Source organism: Cygnus atratus, chromosome 5 (assembly GCF_013377495.2).
Source record: "Cygnus atratus isolate AKBS03 ecotype Queensland, Australia chromosome 5, CAtr_DNAZoo_HiC_assembly, whole genome shotgun sequence".
In the NCBI taxonomy this organism is placed as follows: Eukaryota; Metazoa; Chordata; class Aves; order Anseriformes; family Anatidae; genus Cygnus; species Cygnus atratus.
The window spans coordinates 17513451-17531800 of NC_066366.1; the positions used below are offsets into that span (position 1 = coordinate 17513451).

Genomic DNA, 18350 nt, shown 5'->3' on the forward strand with positions numbered 1-18350 from the left:
TTTGTAGTTCTGTTTGACTGCTTTTGGTTGTCTTTGTACGGGGGTTCTGGCTCATTGGGAGGCTGGGAAAAGGGAAGCGCATAGGCGGTATTTTTATATTCAGGGTATAAGATATTTGTGTCTAGATTGATATAAAATCGTTAAGTCACAAAAAGTTCGTAGTATGTCACAGGCAGTATTACCATGTTACTGCATTTTCATAGCACAAATTACTAAAAGGTAAACTATACTTAGTGCCACTGACTTTCTACTTTCAGCAACTGCCTAACTCGGAGAAATAACATCCAACTTCAAACTGTATGTTTGAAGGGGATGTGATTCTAACAGTAAAACTATTTTCTGGATTTTATGGGATGTCAGGGAGGTCTTTTTTTCCTTTGTGACTTGTAGGTTTTCAACAACGGATAGACTAACAGTTGTAGCAGCAAGTTTTTTGGAGGCAGTACTTACAATATATTTCTAGTTAATATGTAGTTAGCCTATTAAAACTGAAGAATAACTAAAATATCCATGCAGCAAATTAAAGGTTTGAAAGAAATTGAAGACATTTGAAAGAAATTTCAAATTGAAGATTTGAAAATACTCTGAAAATAAAATATTAAAAGAAAAAATATTGAACTCCTGATGCGTTTGTTCCAATTATAATTTTCATCATCACTACAAAAAAAAAGATATCATTAGAGTTTCAAAATGAATATTTTAAAATAATAAATTTAACAATTTGTAAAAATTTTACATGTCTCATGAAAAGCTTGCTTTTGAAGGGTTGTACTTTCAGTTTTTATTTTTGTGTGCTTATTGATAACTTCTTGTGAATGGAGAATTTTAAAGTGATACGATACTTAACGAATACATTCATAAACTAAGATCTGTAAATATATAGATGCATGATTCAAAAGTTTCATGCTGATAAGCGTTTTACTGCCAGAAGTGGGTTTGATTTAGTGAGTAATTTGGGCTTGTCAGTGGAAGGTAAAGTAGACAGTTTAAATTAAAAGCTAATATAAATATCCTTGGGAGATATCTCAAGAATTTAAGAGAAAGGAGAAAAATAAGTATAGAGTAGGCTAAATTTTCATGGTGAAATAGAATGATAAGATAATTCTTCTATATCAAAGTACTGCTTTGACAGTGTCAGAAGAGTGTCAGTTGTGAGCTCTGGGGGTTTGGTGGGATTTTTTTTATATATATTTGATATGTAATCTAAGTAAAATAATCCCTCTGTATGTGTTGATGCTGATCTTTGGGTTTTGTTGTGGCCTAAAATACCTAATACAGATGTAGGATTTTCTCCTTTAAACAGTTTAGATGCTAGTGCTGTCTCTCTGATACAGAATAACTGTGATATCATCAACATAGGGTATTGTTACCTGGCACCAGGTCTTAGCGACATTTGAATGGAAAAAATATCAGTTGTTGGCATTCAAAAGAAATATTATTAGCTCTGTCTGCAATAAACGTTCGCGCTTCATCTCATACCTGTTGTCCATTGTTTCAAAGGTGGCGCATTCTAATGGCATCTGAAACAATGAAATTGCAGAGCAAATATATATAAATGAATGCCAAACAGTGGATTAGCTTAATGTGTTATGTTGTGTTTGAAGAAAGCACTCACAAAAGACGTCTGGGTTCAAAGTCATTTTTTTTATTTCAATATGATGGAGTTGATGATGGAGATTTGTCTGCAGGAAACAATGGAAAAGCATCAAAGCAACTCTTACAGCGCTGACAGCATCAACTTCTTTGATAGTTTCCAGTATCTACAGTGATTCTGTGTAGGAAGAAGGTTTTCTGATCTTCACCAGACACTGTATTTTAGAAGATGAGATCAAAAGGCATCAGGCTTAATGAAGAATTCTTGAAGGTTGTCCTTGTAAGTAATTGATTTGCATTACCTGTTTGAAATTCTAATGAGGTAGCAATAATAAGATAAAGGTTGTCATACGATTGTCATTTTCAAAAGCATGAGGCAGTGACTCTGAGTGGAAATTGTGATGTACATATGTGACAAAATATGGGCTCCATCTTCATGATGATGGAGCAAGGCTACAGGTATTATGACTTGTAGTTTATCTCATGTGGAGTCCTCAACAATGTAAGAAGGTATAGGATTTCTACCATAACTACAACATACCTGCTTTTAAAACACTTCATAAGAGAAAAGTATTGAAATTCAGCATGTTTCAAGGAGAAAAATACTAAGCCTAGATTTTCCACAGGGGGAAAAAAAAAGTGCTGATTTTTAGCAACTTTTGGCATAGAATCTTAAATTAACAGGTAACTGTCGGGACTGAGTACTTCTTCAAAACAAGTTTTGTACTGCTTAATGTGGGAACTTTAACTGACATTTTGAAAGCACTGGGAATCCCTGAGCAGAGAGGTCAGTTGAGTCACTGTGTGGGTGTTCTCCTCATTTACATTAGTATTATTTTGATTTTGTTAGATTATTCTCTAGTATTTGTAGTGCCCTTTCATAATACTTGGTTTTCTTTGCTACAGGACAGTAATTGAAAAGGTTTTCAAAACCTTTCTGCATCAACCAACAAGACAATGGTATAAAAGAAGTTGGAAAAAGAATTGTAAGTGTTAAAGAAAACGTTGGTTTTGTAGCATTTGGAGCCAGATGAATGAAACACGTTGGCATATGTGAGTGTCACTTGTTATATTCAGATATTATTAATTGAATATCTAACAACATACTCATAATCATGAGTGCTTGAGGAACAGTTAAAATTGCATGTATTTCCCAACGTCATACAGTTAGGGCAATGGAAAACTTTTCAGCACTTTTAATGTATTCTCTCTCTTTTTCAGGAGCCAGGGAGATGAAGGACTTATCTCCCTCATCTCAAAACTCGCTTTGCTGCTATTTCTCTCTCTCTTTTTTTTTTTTTCTTCAAATGTTCATATGTCCATGTTAACTAATTCCTAATATAATTGAAAATAAATGTTTTTAGATAATTCATCATAGTTTGCTTGTTTTTTCCCCTCGATGTGGAAGTGAAGTGTGAAAGCAAGTGTAAGAACAGAGAAGGCTGCAAGTGTCTTAGGTCCTCCACCTTTCTTTTTGGTTTCTTTCAATTGATTGTCTTTCTTTTGTGACAAGGCCAAATTTTCAAATGCTGTCTCTTAAACAGAACATCAAATTGCCACTTAAATTCCACCTGGCTTGCAGGGTAGGAGTGGGTATTGACTATATTCTCTGCTTTGTTTTTGTTCTTAAACAGAAACCAGTGTTAGACAATGACCATTCCTCTTTCAAGGTAGGCTGAATTGTAAGGCTGCAGCATTGCAGGTGCATTTTAAATGCCTATATAATAACTTCATTAATTGAACATACTGTTAAAGAGCTGGTACTTGAAAATTGTATCTATAGAAATAATTTGGACAAATATCAATTTTCTGCCTTCCTTAAAATTACTTTTGATTGTGTGATTATAATATGTTAATGTGACTTGTATGTACTAATGTGGAGATATTTTCAAGCCTAGAAACCCAAATAAGACTTTCTTTAGAGAAAGTTTTGATAGTTCCTTAATGTGAATACATACAAATCATTTTGTATAAAACATTTAATGGTATTTGTAGATATTCAATGTTAAATGATTAATTTTACTCATGAAGCAATTTTTGTTTTACTGATTTATTTTACCTAATTTTCCAATTTTTGAATTTTTGTGTACGTTGTAGAGTTTACAGTGTCCCAGACAACATCCACGTATTTTTACTCAGTTTTCATGAAAGGAAGGTGTTTTGAATGGCTTATGGTTTTTGACTGTATTGCAAAGCACTTTTGTTATTTCCTCATGGTAACAGTTAAAGTAATATTTTCTGCCTATTGTCTGCAATATGGTAAATATTTTGGCACTGTGACTTAAGCACAGTCCTGCAAATTGCTCATTTGCAGTGGGCCTGGAACAAGTTAATTTCCAGATTAAAATGTACTCATGGTAGCAGATTTATGAGTATTAGCCTAATTTTCTAAATGAAAACTCAAATCATTCCATTTTTGTGTGTTTTTAACTATAACATTTGTATGACATGGGCTCAACTTGCTGTTTCTTTCCTGTAAATATGATCATAAACAAACTTGAGTTTAAATCTAAACCTTTAATATTCTTCCACTGAAACAATTATTTAGCTATAGTTAGCCTTTAAATTCTGAACAGTGTATTGAAGACCTAGCTATACCTTACCTAGTTTTGGTCTTTGATGATTTTTCACATTTGAATAGCTAAAAAAATGCATTAGTTTTCAGTTGGCATAGCTAATACAACAGAGATTCCTTTTTAACCATCTGCAAATAAGTCATCTGTTTTTCCCCAGAGGCCTTAGAGATTTATTCATCGAATACAATTGCTTCTATGACAAGCATCATTATCATATGAACTTCTGTAGCCTGATCAAGCTTGCTTTTGAAATCAGTAGGTTCTTATAATTCTGCCACTTCCCCCCCCTCCAACATACACCACCCTTTAGTATTAGAAATCTCTTCCAGAATTTTGTTTATCTGTTTCTTTGAGAGCATTGGCTAGATTCCCATATGTACTGTTTGCCCAAATTATCCTTTATACAGTTCCCCCCAACACACAGACATTCAGCCTGAAGTATTTATCAAGTTCCTTCCCAACCATTCTTTCACAAAATAAGCAGGGCAAGGTCTTTTGCCTCTGTATGGGAAGTGACAAAAATCTAAAAGGAATGTAATGGGAATAAGAGTACCTACTTGTTTTAGACAGTTTGTTGTTGTTGTTTTGTACATGGAAATTTATGATTATATGCATATTAACTTCCAATCTTTATGCTAAAAATGAGCTATCTATAGTTTAATATAAAGGAAATTTTAAAAATCAACACATAAGATAAAAAGCAACACCACAACCATATTTTTACGTAGTTTAAATGCATCTTTATGCATTTTTAATATGCACACACAAGACTACCCCTTTAGTTTTAGTACTGCTTATGTAAATGATATTTACAGATTATTGACAAAGAAACACAAATTGTATTGATTAATGAAAGAATTAAACTAAACTTGCAAACTCATATTTAGGGAAGACGATGGAACAAAATATGTGCATATGCAGTACCTGACATTAAGGGCTAAGTTTCTAGACCGGTTGACACCAAGGAAGAATGAATGTCCTGTGTTTCCATCACTTTTCAAAAGGAAAAATACATGTGCCAAATATTTGACTGTGGTTGACTGCAGATGCTAGAAAAGGTGGGTGATACTACAGCATATAGGTGCAATTGGCATTGTATGAAGTTTTGCATAACTGATTGCGCCTGGTACAGTTTCTGTCTGTATCTATCTTAGGTATTTACAAGGCATCTGTCACCTTGGTACCTAAGCAGTTTGAAAAATGCACCCACCCCAGGAGGCATGATGCAGATACAGGCAGAGGCCCAGGTCCAGAGCAGCAGAGGCAGGTCCCAGGAAGCTCCCCAACTGTGGTACCGCTGTTGTTGAGCTCCTGGCCCACTTGTTGTGGCCAAGGAACATCTCCACCTACCTGTCAGCAGGAAGACGGTACCCCACCCCTCACGTCCAGCTCTTCTGGTGGGGAATCTGAAAAGGAAATATAATGGAAAAGGCAACGGTCCAGTAGCAGAGGTGAAACAGAAATGGTGGGATTTCAAAAGGAGGGATTCTTAAAGAGCAGCACATCTCAGGGGAGGGATCAACTGCCAGTCCAAGTGGCAGGTAAGGCACAACACAGGCATAAGTCAAATGTTCTTCACTGAACAAAAGTTAAAGAAATACCTCTGATGTCTCTAAAGTTTGTCTATATCCAAAACCCTGCTCTGTTCTTGGCCTCTGTCTTGGTCTTCTATCCCTACAGCTGAATCAACTGTTCAGTTCTCTGTGTATCTCAACCAGATAATTGCTACAATCCTAACTATGTCTAATAACAAACTTGAAGGACTGTCAGTAGGAAAGCATGGTCACAAATGTTATGGCGCAAGGCAACAGCATGGTAGAGCAGTGCTCCAAAATGAAAGATGTATTCGTGAACACAGAGGCTTCATAATCCTGGTTTCTCGTCATGATGTTCAGAGCAGGATTGGGCAAACCACAGGTCACCCCTGCAGGCACAAAAGACCAAGTGGTTCTCCTGTGGCCACCAGGAGCAATTGCACCACAGATACGCCACATCAGACCAAGCCCTGTATCAGCCCAGTGCAAACACCCATACAAGCAGCCAGCTACAGCCTTCGCTGCAGAAACAGAGAACTTGTCTGACAACAGGAAAGAAAGGAAAATAGTTAGGACTTTGATGCTGATTCACTAGTCACTATTACATGAACCACTTTAATAACAGATCTCACTTTTTGTTTTAACATAACAGGATCAGTGAGGTAAAACATTCTACAGAAACCTGAGAGTCCCAGGTGACTTTTGGAAATATCTGCATAGTATTCACAGTGATCAAGCACTGAAGCTAAAGTGCAGTGGGTCACTGACTGCCAGACATTCATATTTCCTTCAGCCCATATGCATGCTCCTTTCTGATTCCCTTACTTGGTCATTTAAGGACCAAACTGGGAGTCATGCCCTTTCAGAGCAAGGGACATTAGTTTAGGAACATGAAGCAGGTCACAACTCTGAAGATTGTCAGTTTGTTGGCTGGTATCACTAGCTATAAATATAAAGATATAAAGATAATATGAAGATATATATAAAAAGACACAACCAATGTGTTTTGCCTGTAAGTTGTATATATCACTGTGAGCACGATGCTGCATGTAGGAATGATGCATAAGGTCGAAACAACTAGAAAAATCAGAGAATCTGACCTCGTCCCTTTGCTTCAACACCTAAAGAAGCTAGCTGTGCTTCTTTGTACCCACTTTATTTTAAGCTTAGTTTTAAATGAGACAGATTTTTTTATAAAGCTCATTAACGACCAAGTAAGGTCAACCATGTTGATGTACAGATTGGTCCGTAGCCAATTTTGGCTTGGCAGTCTTAGCACTCTCTCATTATTTATTTATTCATTTATTTAAGAAGTCACCTCTTTGCTAAGGAAATGAGGTAAAGGCAGTTTGTTTAGGTAACTGTTTCAGCCAGTCTTAATCTTGCTGTTCAAAGCAGCAAGCCTCTTCACTGGATCAGGGCAGTTTCCAGCCAAACCAAGTTTACCGATGCCCTACTGTATGTAACTGGCACGCCTTTTCCACAGCACCAACCCAGCAGCTGGTGCCATCATCTTAACAAGATCCAGTCTGAATCTAGGGCGACCTTTGGTCATCAAGGAATGGATTTATTGGGTAGAGACTGACACATTCATCACTGTGGTGTCAGCCATTCACCTTGAGGCAGATTTCCCATGATTGTTCAGCAGTGAACAAAAGGTTGTGTGAGACCATGTAACACACCCTTGGTTTCCCCAATGCCCCACATCAATGCTTGATAAAGCTTCCAGAAACAGAAGTGACTAGAATTGTTGAACACTGTTACGAATAATAACCGTTAATGAATATTCCTCCTTTTCATTGCTAGTCAAGTTAACAAACCTATCCTAAAACCTGTGAATGTATTCATTATTCATAAGTATTCGCCAATAGTTTCCACAATTAACTTTCTGCCCATGGGTTTTCAGACTGTTTGCTTGGATTCTTTGTCATTTGTGTTATTGGTCACCTATGCCAGATGCTTTTCTTTTAGCTCTGAAAGGCTGAAAGTATCAATGAGGAGGATGGCAAATGGTACATTTTCATAGAGAATTAGGGACTTTGCAAAAATGTTATCATGCTTTTTCAGAGATACATTTCTTTACAAGCCTCTGGCAAATGTGTAAATTTGCACAAATAACAAAGTTGTTATGATCCCCCTGAACCTTAACAATCTAAACTCAGTGGAACTATTTACAGAAATACTCATAAATTAATGTGGGCTTTGGAGTTCTTTATTTTGTTTTGTTTCAGTTTTTGATTTTTAATTTAGTTTGGTTCTATTACTTACCAATTGCTAGGTGGGTTCTGTTTAGAACGTGTCAGGAAAATGGAGTTTTCAAATATAGAGAATTTTCTGATGAGATGTCAAAAGAAATTCAAAGATATTTGTATGACCAGTGGCTCTACCAGAATGAATATATATAATCCCTTATCTTTCTCCGATTTCATAGATTTTAACTGAAATGTGTGTTTGCTATGTGTGGTTAAAATAGGTCCCCTGTTTTGTTTTTCTTTTTTTCTTTTTTTCATGTGTACTCAAATAAGAAAATGTTGAGAAATAATTTCATGGTCCTACACTATAGTTGTTAAGAGAGATTTGTTAATGAGGGATTGCAGCTATGGCTGTATTAGTAAGCAGGGGGAAAAGCATTGCAAAGGAAGAAGCAGGTACTGCAGTTAGGTTGATATAGTCCCTTTCAAATCTCCATGGAGTAGGGGAGCCAGTGATTGCATGACAGTTTGTCCCTAAAAATCCATTTTCATAAGGAGCTCATGCCTTTTTACAAATACGATTTCATCCTCACTTTCCATAAAACATGCAACTGGACAGTCCAACTAGACAGAGACATAATGTGAATACTTTGAATGTGAATACTTTGAAGTAGTGAATAAGTTAAATGCATAAATAATATCCATGACTTTAGCATTTAAAAAATTATAATTATATCAAGCTGCACAGAATCCCTTTCAGAGCAATATAATATTGGAGACACTTGGGTGTAGAAATAATGAGTGCCACATTAGAATTAGGATAGACAGGGATGGATATAAATAAGGAAGGATCCTTGGGTTTATCAGAAAGAGCTTTCATTTAAAACTATGTAAAATCAAAAAAAAAATTATAAACAGAAGCAGAAGTAGCATTTTAACCTGACCTCAGCAATACCTTCCAGACGTAAGCTCACAGCTTCAAGCCGAGATCCAAAGAGCAGCATATAAACTATTCCAAAGAGCAGAAATTAACCCTTAGAAAATAACATTTTTCAAGACTGGGATGTCAGAGATTGGTAGACCTGACACTGACCCGGCATTCAGACCACTGCAGCGTGAGCAGCACAGCCAGCCAGTCATCTAGCAACAGCCAGCCTCTGCTGTTCAGGTTCTTACCAACAACAGTGCTTCTCTCATATATCCCTTGCCTGAGCATGAGGAATACAGGCTCTTTGGGCTACCACATTTCAACATTTTAGCCAGACCACCCCAGATTAATTTCTAACGACCAAATTGTCGCCCCTAAACAATTTTTTTATTATTATTTAAGCATGGAAAGGGTGAGAGTTTTGGCCACTGGCTCATGTAATCAAGAATGGTGCTGGGCAGGTCATGCTCTACTCCGAGCTGGTGATCGCTGTGGGTGCAAAAAGCTTAGGCATCTCTAGTCTTTGGTAGTGCATTTTATGTACGGGAGGATTTAGAGTAAGCACATACATTATATCCTCCTCGTTAACATCTGTAACAATGCCTCTTTGCACACCAAGCCGCCACAGGGAAGTGCTTGCACCCCAATTTCCATCATACGCCCTCAGGCAAGGGAAGAGGTAGCCAGGGGAGGGCAAAACTTATTTTCAGAAGACAATGAGATCCTGGCGAGCAATGCCCTCAGATAGCTTTACCTACTGTTTGGAGAAAAGAGCGAGAAAATCTGGCAAATGTTGGGGAGGGCATTGCTCACAGGATAAATGCTGTGGACAGCCGCCGTCACCCTGCAGCAGTGATTTGGGAGAGAGCCCACTAGGGGTGGGGGTGACGTGAGACGTCGGACAAAAGCGAAGATAGCCAGCAGTGCTTCAGAACAACAAAGGGCTGCCCTCAGCCAGTGAGGAGCACATCTGGCACCACAGGAAGCTCAATTGGACACTTGGCCCTGAGCTCATCCCAGGGATTTCTGACTGACACCACTACAGTGCATAGGTGAGCTTTTTGATAGGTTCACTGACATTTCCTGTCACAGTCACAATGAGGTGAATTGGTAGCTCCTGCCTTGGGATGCAGCATGGCTGTGTGTGTTGCGGGTACAGGACAGTGTGCATTTGTATAAAAAGTGGTTAATAATGTCAACTGCCACTTGCCCAATGCAGTCACTAAACTTTAGTCCGCCCTTCCGTTTGCCCAAACACATACACTCTGGCTTCCCAACTGGCTTCTTTCTATGTGTTGTCCAATGCATGTAGATACCTCCATCTGCCTGGCCTCAGATACAGTGGTTGTTGCTCCTCTATTTGATTGCCAGATGTCACTGGGGAACAAGATGGGGAGGTTCCTGGATCCTCGGGGCAAGCTGGCCGTCACCGAGGGAGCTCGCCGTCCACGCCGGCCGAAGAACAGGAATCCTCGGTGCCTGCCTCTGACGAAGACTCGCCGGCCAGGACCACAGAGAGCTGGCAGTGGCCGTTGTCCTCATCTGAAACGCACAGCAACGTTGGGGAGGATTTTGAGGGATTTCAAACACCAGCGCGGACTCCGGAGTGTACCATGGACATACAGTCTCCCGGGGATCAGTCACTCAGTAGGACTCCTCAGTTTGAAAGTGACTCTCCTGAGGAGGAGGGCAATGATGAAATGAATGAAGAGCACCGCGGTGTTGAGCCTGTCCCTAGGGATCGGGGTTGGAGAGGGCAGCCCCAGCTAACAGAGGGAGAGAAGCTGTTGATGGAAACCAACAGTAGGATTGTGCAGCTGCTGGAAAATATCAAGAGGGAGCATGCACAGTCCATGGGTCTCATGTCACAGTCCATGGGCCGCATGGAGCTGCAGCTGGGCATTGTGGCTACCTCCACAAGAGCCATCCATAACTACCTGTCAGAGATTTTAGCTTTCCTTAAGCAGCCAAGGACGCAGGTCCTTGAAACACGCATCTCCCAAAGAGCCACCCCCCATGTTGAGTTAACCTGTGCCTCGACATGGACTGGTGAGGATGCAGTGGCAGCCTCCACTGTCTGCTTACCAGGGGCCGAAGGGACGAGCGACTCTCGAGAACCACCGCAGGCCACGCTGCCTTGTCGCAGTGGCCGGCTGCAGAGAGCCATAACTGAGAGGGCCTCATTGCCCATGCCTACACGCCAGGCAAAAGGGGGAGGGAAGAAAAAATAACCACACCATAGGATTTTTAGGGTTTTTTTTAATGTGCCTGTCCTTTTAATTCTTAGCCATAAGGCCATCAGTGGCAGAATTCAACCATTTCCTACATTGGCTAACATTGTATTCTGGCTGACTAGATTAGTCTAACATTTTGTAGTTTATATTTGCACTGTTAACAATGTGTGCTGCTGGTATTTTAAGAACATTTGCCTCTGTTCTTTCACTTTAACTTCATACAAGCATTTTTTTACTCTGTGCCAGGCATTCATTGCTTTTCTTACAAATACAAGTCATTTCTTGAGGCAGCTGTTTTTTGAGTTTTCTTTCTCCATTATCCCACCCTCTCTGAGCAAGCATTCTGGACTTGGTGGTAAGTATACAGGTCTTGGCAATACTCGCCTCCAAAACTGTGTTCGATCAGTCTTTGCCTGGTGTTTCTGGCATGCCAGCCTGAGGTGTTGGGGTTAGCCTGTACCGGATCATGATCATTCTTATCCTCTGTGGGTCTGACAAGCTCACTTTCTAAGACCCTCGGTGGAGCTAATCCACATGTCTTGGCTATGTTGTATAATAAGTAATGTTGCCAGGATCATACCTCATATTTATCTTTTGGGGCCTGTATAGTAATGTGCCACCAGATCTATCTAGGCACCTGACTCTCGTTTTCAAAGTTCCTTTTATGATGGATCTGGTGGTTGGATGGGCAGCATTATAATTTTTCCTCTGAGAGAGTCCGGGGATCTGAAACAGGAGTCACTAAGCAATGTGTTCTACGGGGATAAGAGCCATCTCCTGCACCAAATCTACTAGGAGGAGACTGTCCCCTGTAATTATCACATATTAATTATTTAAGAAAATGAAAAGAAAAGAAAAAAAAAAAAAAGAAACTTGCCTAGCAGCCAGACCTCTTGAGAATGTAAAAGTCATGACATGCTGTTGGGTACTGTGCTACTATGTCTGTGATTAAGAGCTTTTCATCAGAGATGACCTACATGTTGATAAAATGCAAACTACTTTCTGTGCCTTTAGGTCATCTAATTTCCTGAGGGCTGGCACCCTGAGCAGAACACGGGTGCAATTGGTAACCCACAGGGCATATGGAAATGCACTTTGCAATAAATTATTTTATATCTGTTGGTGCTGCCTCTCTCGGGGGAATTTAATATAGTGGCACTCAAATTGCTGTATGCATGCAGAGGCATCAGACTGGCTTATCCATGTGGTATCCCTGACAGTTCTCTGGAAGGATGCTGTTACCAGGAGCCCCTTGAGCGTGGTAACTAATTATCACAGGTGTAGCATGGCTCCTGTGTTTGACTCTCCACATACTGTTGTAACTTTTTGTAAAGGTTCAGAAGAGTTTATATGCAAAGCAGCGATGAATTCCTCCTCTGGCAAATAATAGAGAGTAATTGTAGGCCTAAAAATCCTCTTCTATGATTATAACTGAGCTGCACTCTCTGTCCAGTCAGCCATAGCCTCTTCTTTTCCGTCTTTCTCTGAGACTGTAGTTGATCAAAATAAAGCAGATACAACATTTTGTTATTCTACCAGTCAGCCACAAATTGCTCCCTTGTAAGCGTGTGTGCGTGCGTGCTTGTGGCTGTACTTTGCTAAATGAACGGTTTAATGATGAAATGCAGCTGGCATGGCCAACCTCCAGTGTAGGCTCTTTGCAGTACAGAATATTTCTTCCCTTCCACCTACATTCAGCTGTGTTCCTTCTAAGACTACCGTTGGGGGCGTGCTTCTTCGGCCACGCTGTCGACACAGATCAAGTGCAAATTTTTGCACCCCTTCCATGGCTTTTTTATCTCTCTTTTGTTAAAACTGTTTGTAAAAGTATTCTCAGAGAATTTCCAACACAAGCTTGTAAGACTCCCCTCTCACCGGTACAAGAAACACATGCTGCAGGTTATTTAAGATCACATGGAGGTTGGGAGAGAAGTCCATTAGTAAGCCTGACAAATTACTCCAATATGAACAGCCTTTTGAACATGTGTTTCTGGTGCATACATGGTTTGCACGCTGGTAATGTGGATATGAACAGCCTAGTTAAAGGCAGAGGCAAGTGGAAGTTTGTCCCAATATGCTTACGTCATATTTCTTTGGGATGAGTTTGAATAAAGCTAAATACAAATCAGCCAGTTAATTTTCTTGGCCTAATTAGCACGTCTGATAATACAGTGAGAATGTTTTTATTTTACATAGTACTTCAAAAGTGTGGTGCAGTTGTGCGGTCAGTTGCTAAGATTTTGACGTATTCTGCAGGACCCGCCATGTAGCTGCTGCCATTTAGAATAAACCACATTCCACAGACTGGCTGTTTCTGTAGCTTCAAACTTGTTGTAGTTTTAAAATGATGCCCTCCAATCTACCTTTGCATTCTGATCAAAAACAGAAGAGCAAAAGAAGAAGCTGCACAGATGTAGCAGTGCTGCTGCTGGAAATACTGTGCGAGGAACCCCTAAAGAGTTCCTTGCAAAGTAGCTTAAGCTGTCACCTGCTCTCCTCTCCCATTTCTCAGTGCTTTAGCTAGATTTGGAAAGACACAAAGCACCACTTGAATGGGAGCAGCTATAGGGCTGAGGAACTGTCCACAGACAAGAAACCTACAATAAACTCATACACAATAAAGTTCTTCCAGGTGGAAATAGTAGATGATATTAAGAACTGGTACCAACTGATATTTTGGTCAGATCCAAAATTAGGATCTGACTTCTAGTATTGTCTAGCAAAATCAGTGCAGTTGGAGGGTGTGTATGTTTCATCCCCAAACAAATATTTTCATGCTTTTCAAGTGTCTGTCATAGCCTCATCACTCTTTCCCTGTAGCTTTTTGTTGTCTGAATGGGTATATGGTTACATGTGTCTGTTAAAAATAAAGGGGATCAGTTCTTACTGGTATATTTATATTTCTGATTTACAGATTTTGAGTACCTAGTGCTTCAGTTTCCCAAAGTTCCTTCTCTATCCCAAAGACCAGTTGTTGGCTGTCTGGGATGTTGGAAAGGGTGGGAGAGACTTAATATGAAATCTCTACATCCTTGAATCTCTTGATGATTGATCCCCCGAGTACAATTCTAGAGTCTAGCCATATTTTTTCTGTATAGGTCAAATGTTCATGGTTACACCATTGCATTCTGATGCCTTTTGCTGAGCAGAAGTGCAGATATTTTTCTTTCAGAAGTTCACAGTTTGTATTACAAAGTCTTATGAAATGTGACTTGAAGTTTGTTTTATTTTTGAATACATGTGATGATTTTAAGAATTTTTTTTCCTTTTCTCCGTTCACTGGATGATTTAAAACACACGAAAATAAAGCAGACCAATGAAAAAAATGAATTCTAACTTCAATTGAAAAGAAACAGAAACACTACTCTTGTGAGAAAGATTTCAGCAGTGTTCAGCTTACTGATTCTGCTCAACCTTTCCTTTCCTGCCTGCTCCCTGACCCTCTGTGACACTAAAATATCCACTTCTAGGGCAACCTTCTTCTAACCAGAAGGCTAAAAGTTCTTCCCTTTCTTCTTCTCCCATTTAAAATATCATCCTTGCATCTGCCAGATCTACAATTTAGAGGGATCAAAAGCTCTTTTCCTCCTGCCTTATTCCCATCCATATCCAGGGCCCTGAGTATTCTGCTCTCCAATGAGAGGTAAAGCTTAAATCCCTAAATCTGATACTTTGCATAGTAATACCATCTGTAGACCACCAAGATCCTGGTTTTTAAGTCTGTAGTAACCTAATGAAGCAGCTGCTTTTCCGCTGAAGCAAATAATGAAACATTTGGGAGAAGGATCTAAGGGCTGAAAAGTAACATTGCTCCAACTCACGTTGTGGAAGCATAGGAGCCGGGCTAAGGTATTTCACTCACTTAAATACCACAGGCTAAATAACTAATCCCTACTTCAGTGAAACTTCAAAGGAAAAGACACTAAATAAACATGATTATCAAGTACAGAATAGTCAATGTGTTGCAGTCTATGCTTTCTTAGGGAAGCAAATGGGATGAAAAGGGTAGTAAGAAAACATGTTGGTATAAGTTTGAATTCTAGTACAGGTTCAAAAATAAAACTATTTTGTTCACTAGTCATAGGCTAGTGATTTAATTTCTCCATGCCTTAGTTTTGTAATAACAGAAGTGGCAGTAAAAGAGCTGTGAGGCTATAATTAGTTCATTGTATGGTACTTTGAGGTCCTCAGTCTAAGGGAGTAACATTATGTATTAAATACTGATGAATCTTGTTTGTGACCAAAGTTGGAAATGGGGTTAAAACAAACACTCTAAACTTCAGAAGATTTTGATTAAAGTTTTCCCTATATATTATTGTCATGCCATATGGTAGATCAGGATCCCAAAGCCAAGTGTTGAAGTTCTCATTCTGATTTGGACTTTGCCTGCTTGGTCTGTTTCTGACCACAACTAAACAAATTCCAAGACCGTGCAGTTAAGAAATAAAATACATATAAAAGTTTAATTTTAAAGAATGATATCATTGCATACAATGCTAATCTAATAATCCAAAAGTGTGAATATATCAGGATGTGATTAATTGAAGAGAATAGGCATAAAAGAGCACTCTGGAGTACTTGTTATTGTCCAAAATATCACTGAAATTCTAATGACTAAGTACAGTCTGCTTATCTCTATTTGAAACAGTGCTGTACAGATTCATTATTTCTAAAGGTCTTCTTTCCATTTCTATATAGATATTCTCCCTTCACATTTTGAAGGTTTGAAGAAGAGGATTGTTTTTCGAGTCACACTAAGTAAACATTAAATGCATGCAGGCTTAAAACTAAAGCATGCATGTTATGTAGCAGCAATAAAAAGTGCTCGGCTTGCACGACTTATGATGCTCAAGCATTGCCTTGTTAAAATGCCAAAAAAAAAAAACTTTTTCTTTGCATTTTTTTGAAAAGTAAATCTCTTCCTTTGAACTTGCAATACTTAAATTTTCAGTTTTTGGACAAATTATATTTATTTTACTGAATACTTTTATATTACAGATAAGGTGGATGAAATAGTACCAGTTTCCAAGCCATCAAGAATTGCAGACAATGCAACTGTGGACTCAAGAGTGGCAACTATTAAACAGCGGCCTTCTAGTAGATGTTTTCCCTCAGCTACAGATATGAATGTGAGTGATAGCTATGAAGTACTGCTTTCACTTCCGAAATTGATTGAAAGGGGTACTTTGCCAGGGTGCAAAGTTCAACACACAACAGAAATTAATTTAAAACAATGCTTTATATAATCATGTTGTCTTTGTTATCGTGTAACCTTGGTCTAGTCTGTGTTTTTGGTAATAGTTTGTTTAACAGAAGAGCCTATGTACCCCTAAAACCTTTTAGCATTAAGTTCTTACATTTATTCTGAGACTGTCACTTCAACAGCATTGCTACCATTATTCAAACAGATATGACCTTGCTCTGCCTGTAATCTGAGCTGGTAAGATACCAGTAAATTCTAACTGAAGATGTTGGTACAACACTAAGGCCAAGCTAAAATCTTTGCTGAAAATCAAAGTTTCAGTGCCAGAATTAGTGCAGCCACATAATTTAGACTAATGTGAAGGTTTGTACTAGCGCAGGTTTTTATTATGTCTAATGGCATATGTAATATCTTAACTAAATAATGCATGATGATTTGTAAGGGAAGAATTGACATTCATACCATAGCATGCATTAAAAATTTAAACTCCAGAACTTTGAAATTGGATTCCTCACTTGCAGAATTTGCTCTTACAGAACTTTACATGTGAAAAAAAAAAAAAAAAGTTTTTAATGTATTTTAGATGCATTTTTCCATAGCCTACCTCTCTAAAGTAGCCCCAGTCCTGATACACTTTGCTGTTCTCCGTAGCTTGGGAAAGAAGGAAATAGGGACTGTTTCTAGGCAGAAAACAAATAGTTTTGTAATGGACTACAAGAAAAGAACAGTTGAGTGCATTGGGATCAGGGTACTTTTCTCAGTTCCTAGCCAAGAAGCTGACTTCCAGCATAACCTTGCACAAGACACCTTGAGTCTGTGCAAGACTCCAAGAGTAGGTCTGCTTCTCAGAAGTGAAGAGAGGATACAGCTTGGCACAAAGCGACTGTTAACACCCATACGGTGTGTGCAAGGCTTTTGGAAGTGAGTGAAACAAAATATAATTGCTCAGGCTTTCTTTTTCTTACAGCACACAGAATGTGCTGGAAACTTAACATATTGCCTTGTAAATAATTTCACCTACCTCCACTTACAGCTGTTGTTATTTTTTTAACATATAAACAAATCCCAGCCTTCCCTTTCTCTTTACCGCCTTCCCAGAAGAATATCAAATTTGTTATTCTCCATAAAAATTCTAAGAGGGGTAGTGGATTAGTTGATATTACAAAAGAGTTATTTACCTGTGAGAAAAAGACTTGCATGCTTTAATGCTCTTGGGCTTTTTTGTTTGCTTTTTTGTAGTCCATGTATGAGAGACAGGGTATTGCTGTTATGACGCCCACTGTACCAGGGAGTCCTCAAGGTCCTTTTCTGGGTATACCTCGGGGTACAATGAGAAGACAAAAATCTATAGGTAAAACGTTTCTCATGCATAGTTTACTTGTGCATTAATCACCTACTTTTAGCAACTTTATCTCTTTCTTAAAGCATGTTTCTCCAATGTCTTTACCTCAGTGAATGATTGCTTATTTTTTATACAAAGTTAATGGAAAAAGAAATTCTTGTTTAAGTTGCTATAATTTCCACATTCTGCCCTAATGGCAGTAGACAAGCGTTGTGGAATGATTTGATTCATTTCTTTAGAATGTTTCCTCTAACAAAAAATGTTATCGAGAAGGGAAAAAATAAAGAGGAAAAAAGAAAAAGAGCAGTACAAGCCTATTACAATGCATTACCTATGGCAAAATGTTATTCATTTTTATTTTACTATTGAGGCAGAAGTATTATAATGCTGTGTAGTTTATAAAGAAATCCCTATTGATCAAAAGGAATAAAAATCACCTCCTTTTCTTTCCAAGTGATGTCAATAAATGGTTGTACAAAAGAGAAAAAAAAAATAGAGCAGACCAAACTTGAGCTTGTTCTGTTCTTTATAATAATCTTGGAAATGATACTTCTCAATTTAGGAACCCATTAGGATGATGTAAAATTGGCCATCTAAATTATCCCAATATTAGCAAGTTTATTTATGTTAAAAGCTGTATCTGTAATAATATAATGTCATTCTTTGAAATAAAATATTATGATTTTTTTCCCCAACAGAATCTTCTCAGTTCCTTTGCTAAGCTTCAGTGCATCTTAAAAATTCATT

General features: G+C 38.5%; 1 protein-coding gene across 2 annotated transcripts in view; it reads left to right on the forward strand.

The window, feature by feature from the left end:
* SHANK2 (SH3 and multiple ankyrin repeat domains 2) overlaps window positions 1-18350 on the forward strand; it is a 307767-nt gene that overhangs the window by 274956 nt on the left and 14461 nt on the right. For both annotated transcript variants that reach the window (XM_035552219.1, XM_035552220.2), the window contains 2 exons: window positions 16057-16187; window positions 17501-17633. In XM_035552219.1, coding sequence (XP_035408112.1) covers window positions 16057-16187; window positions 17501-17633 — 264 coding nt within the window. The remainder of the gene's footprint in view (window positions 1-16056; window positions 16188-17500; window positions 17634-18350) is intronic.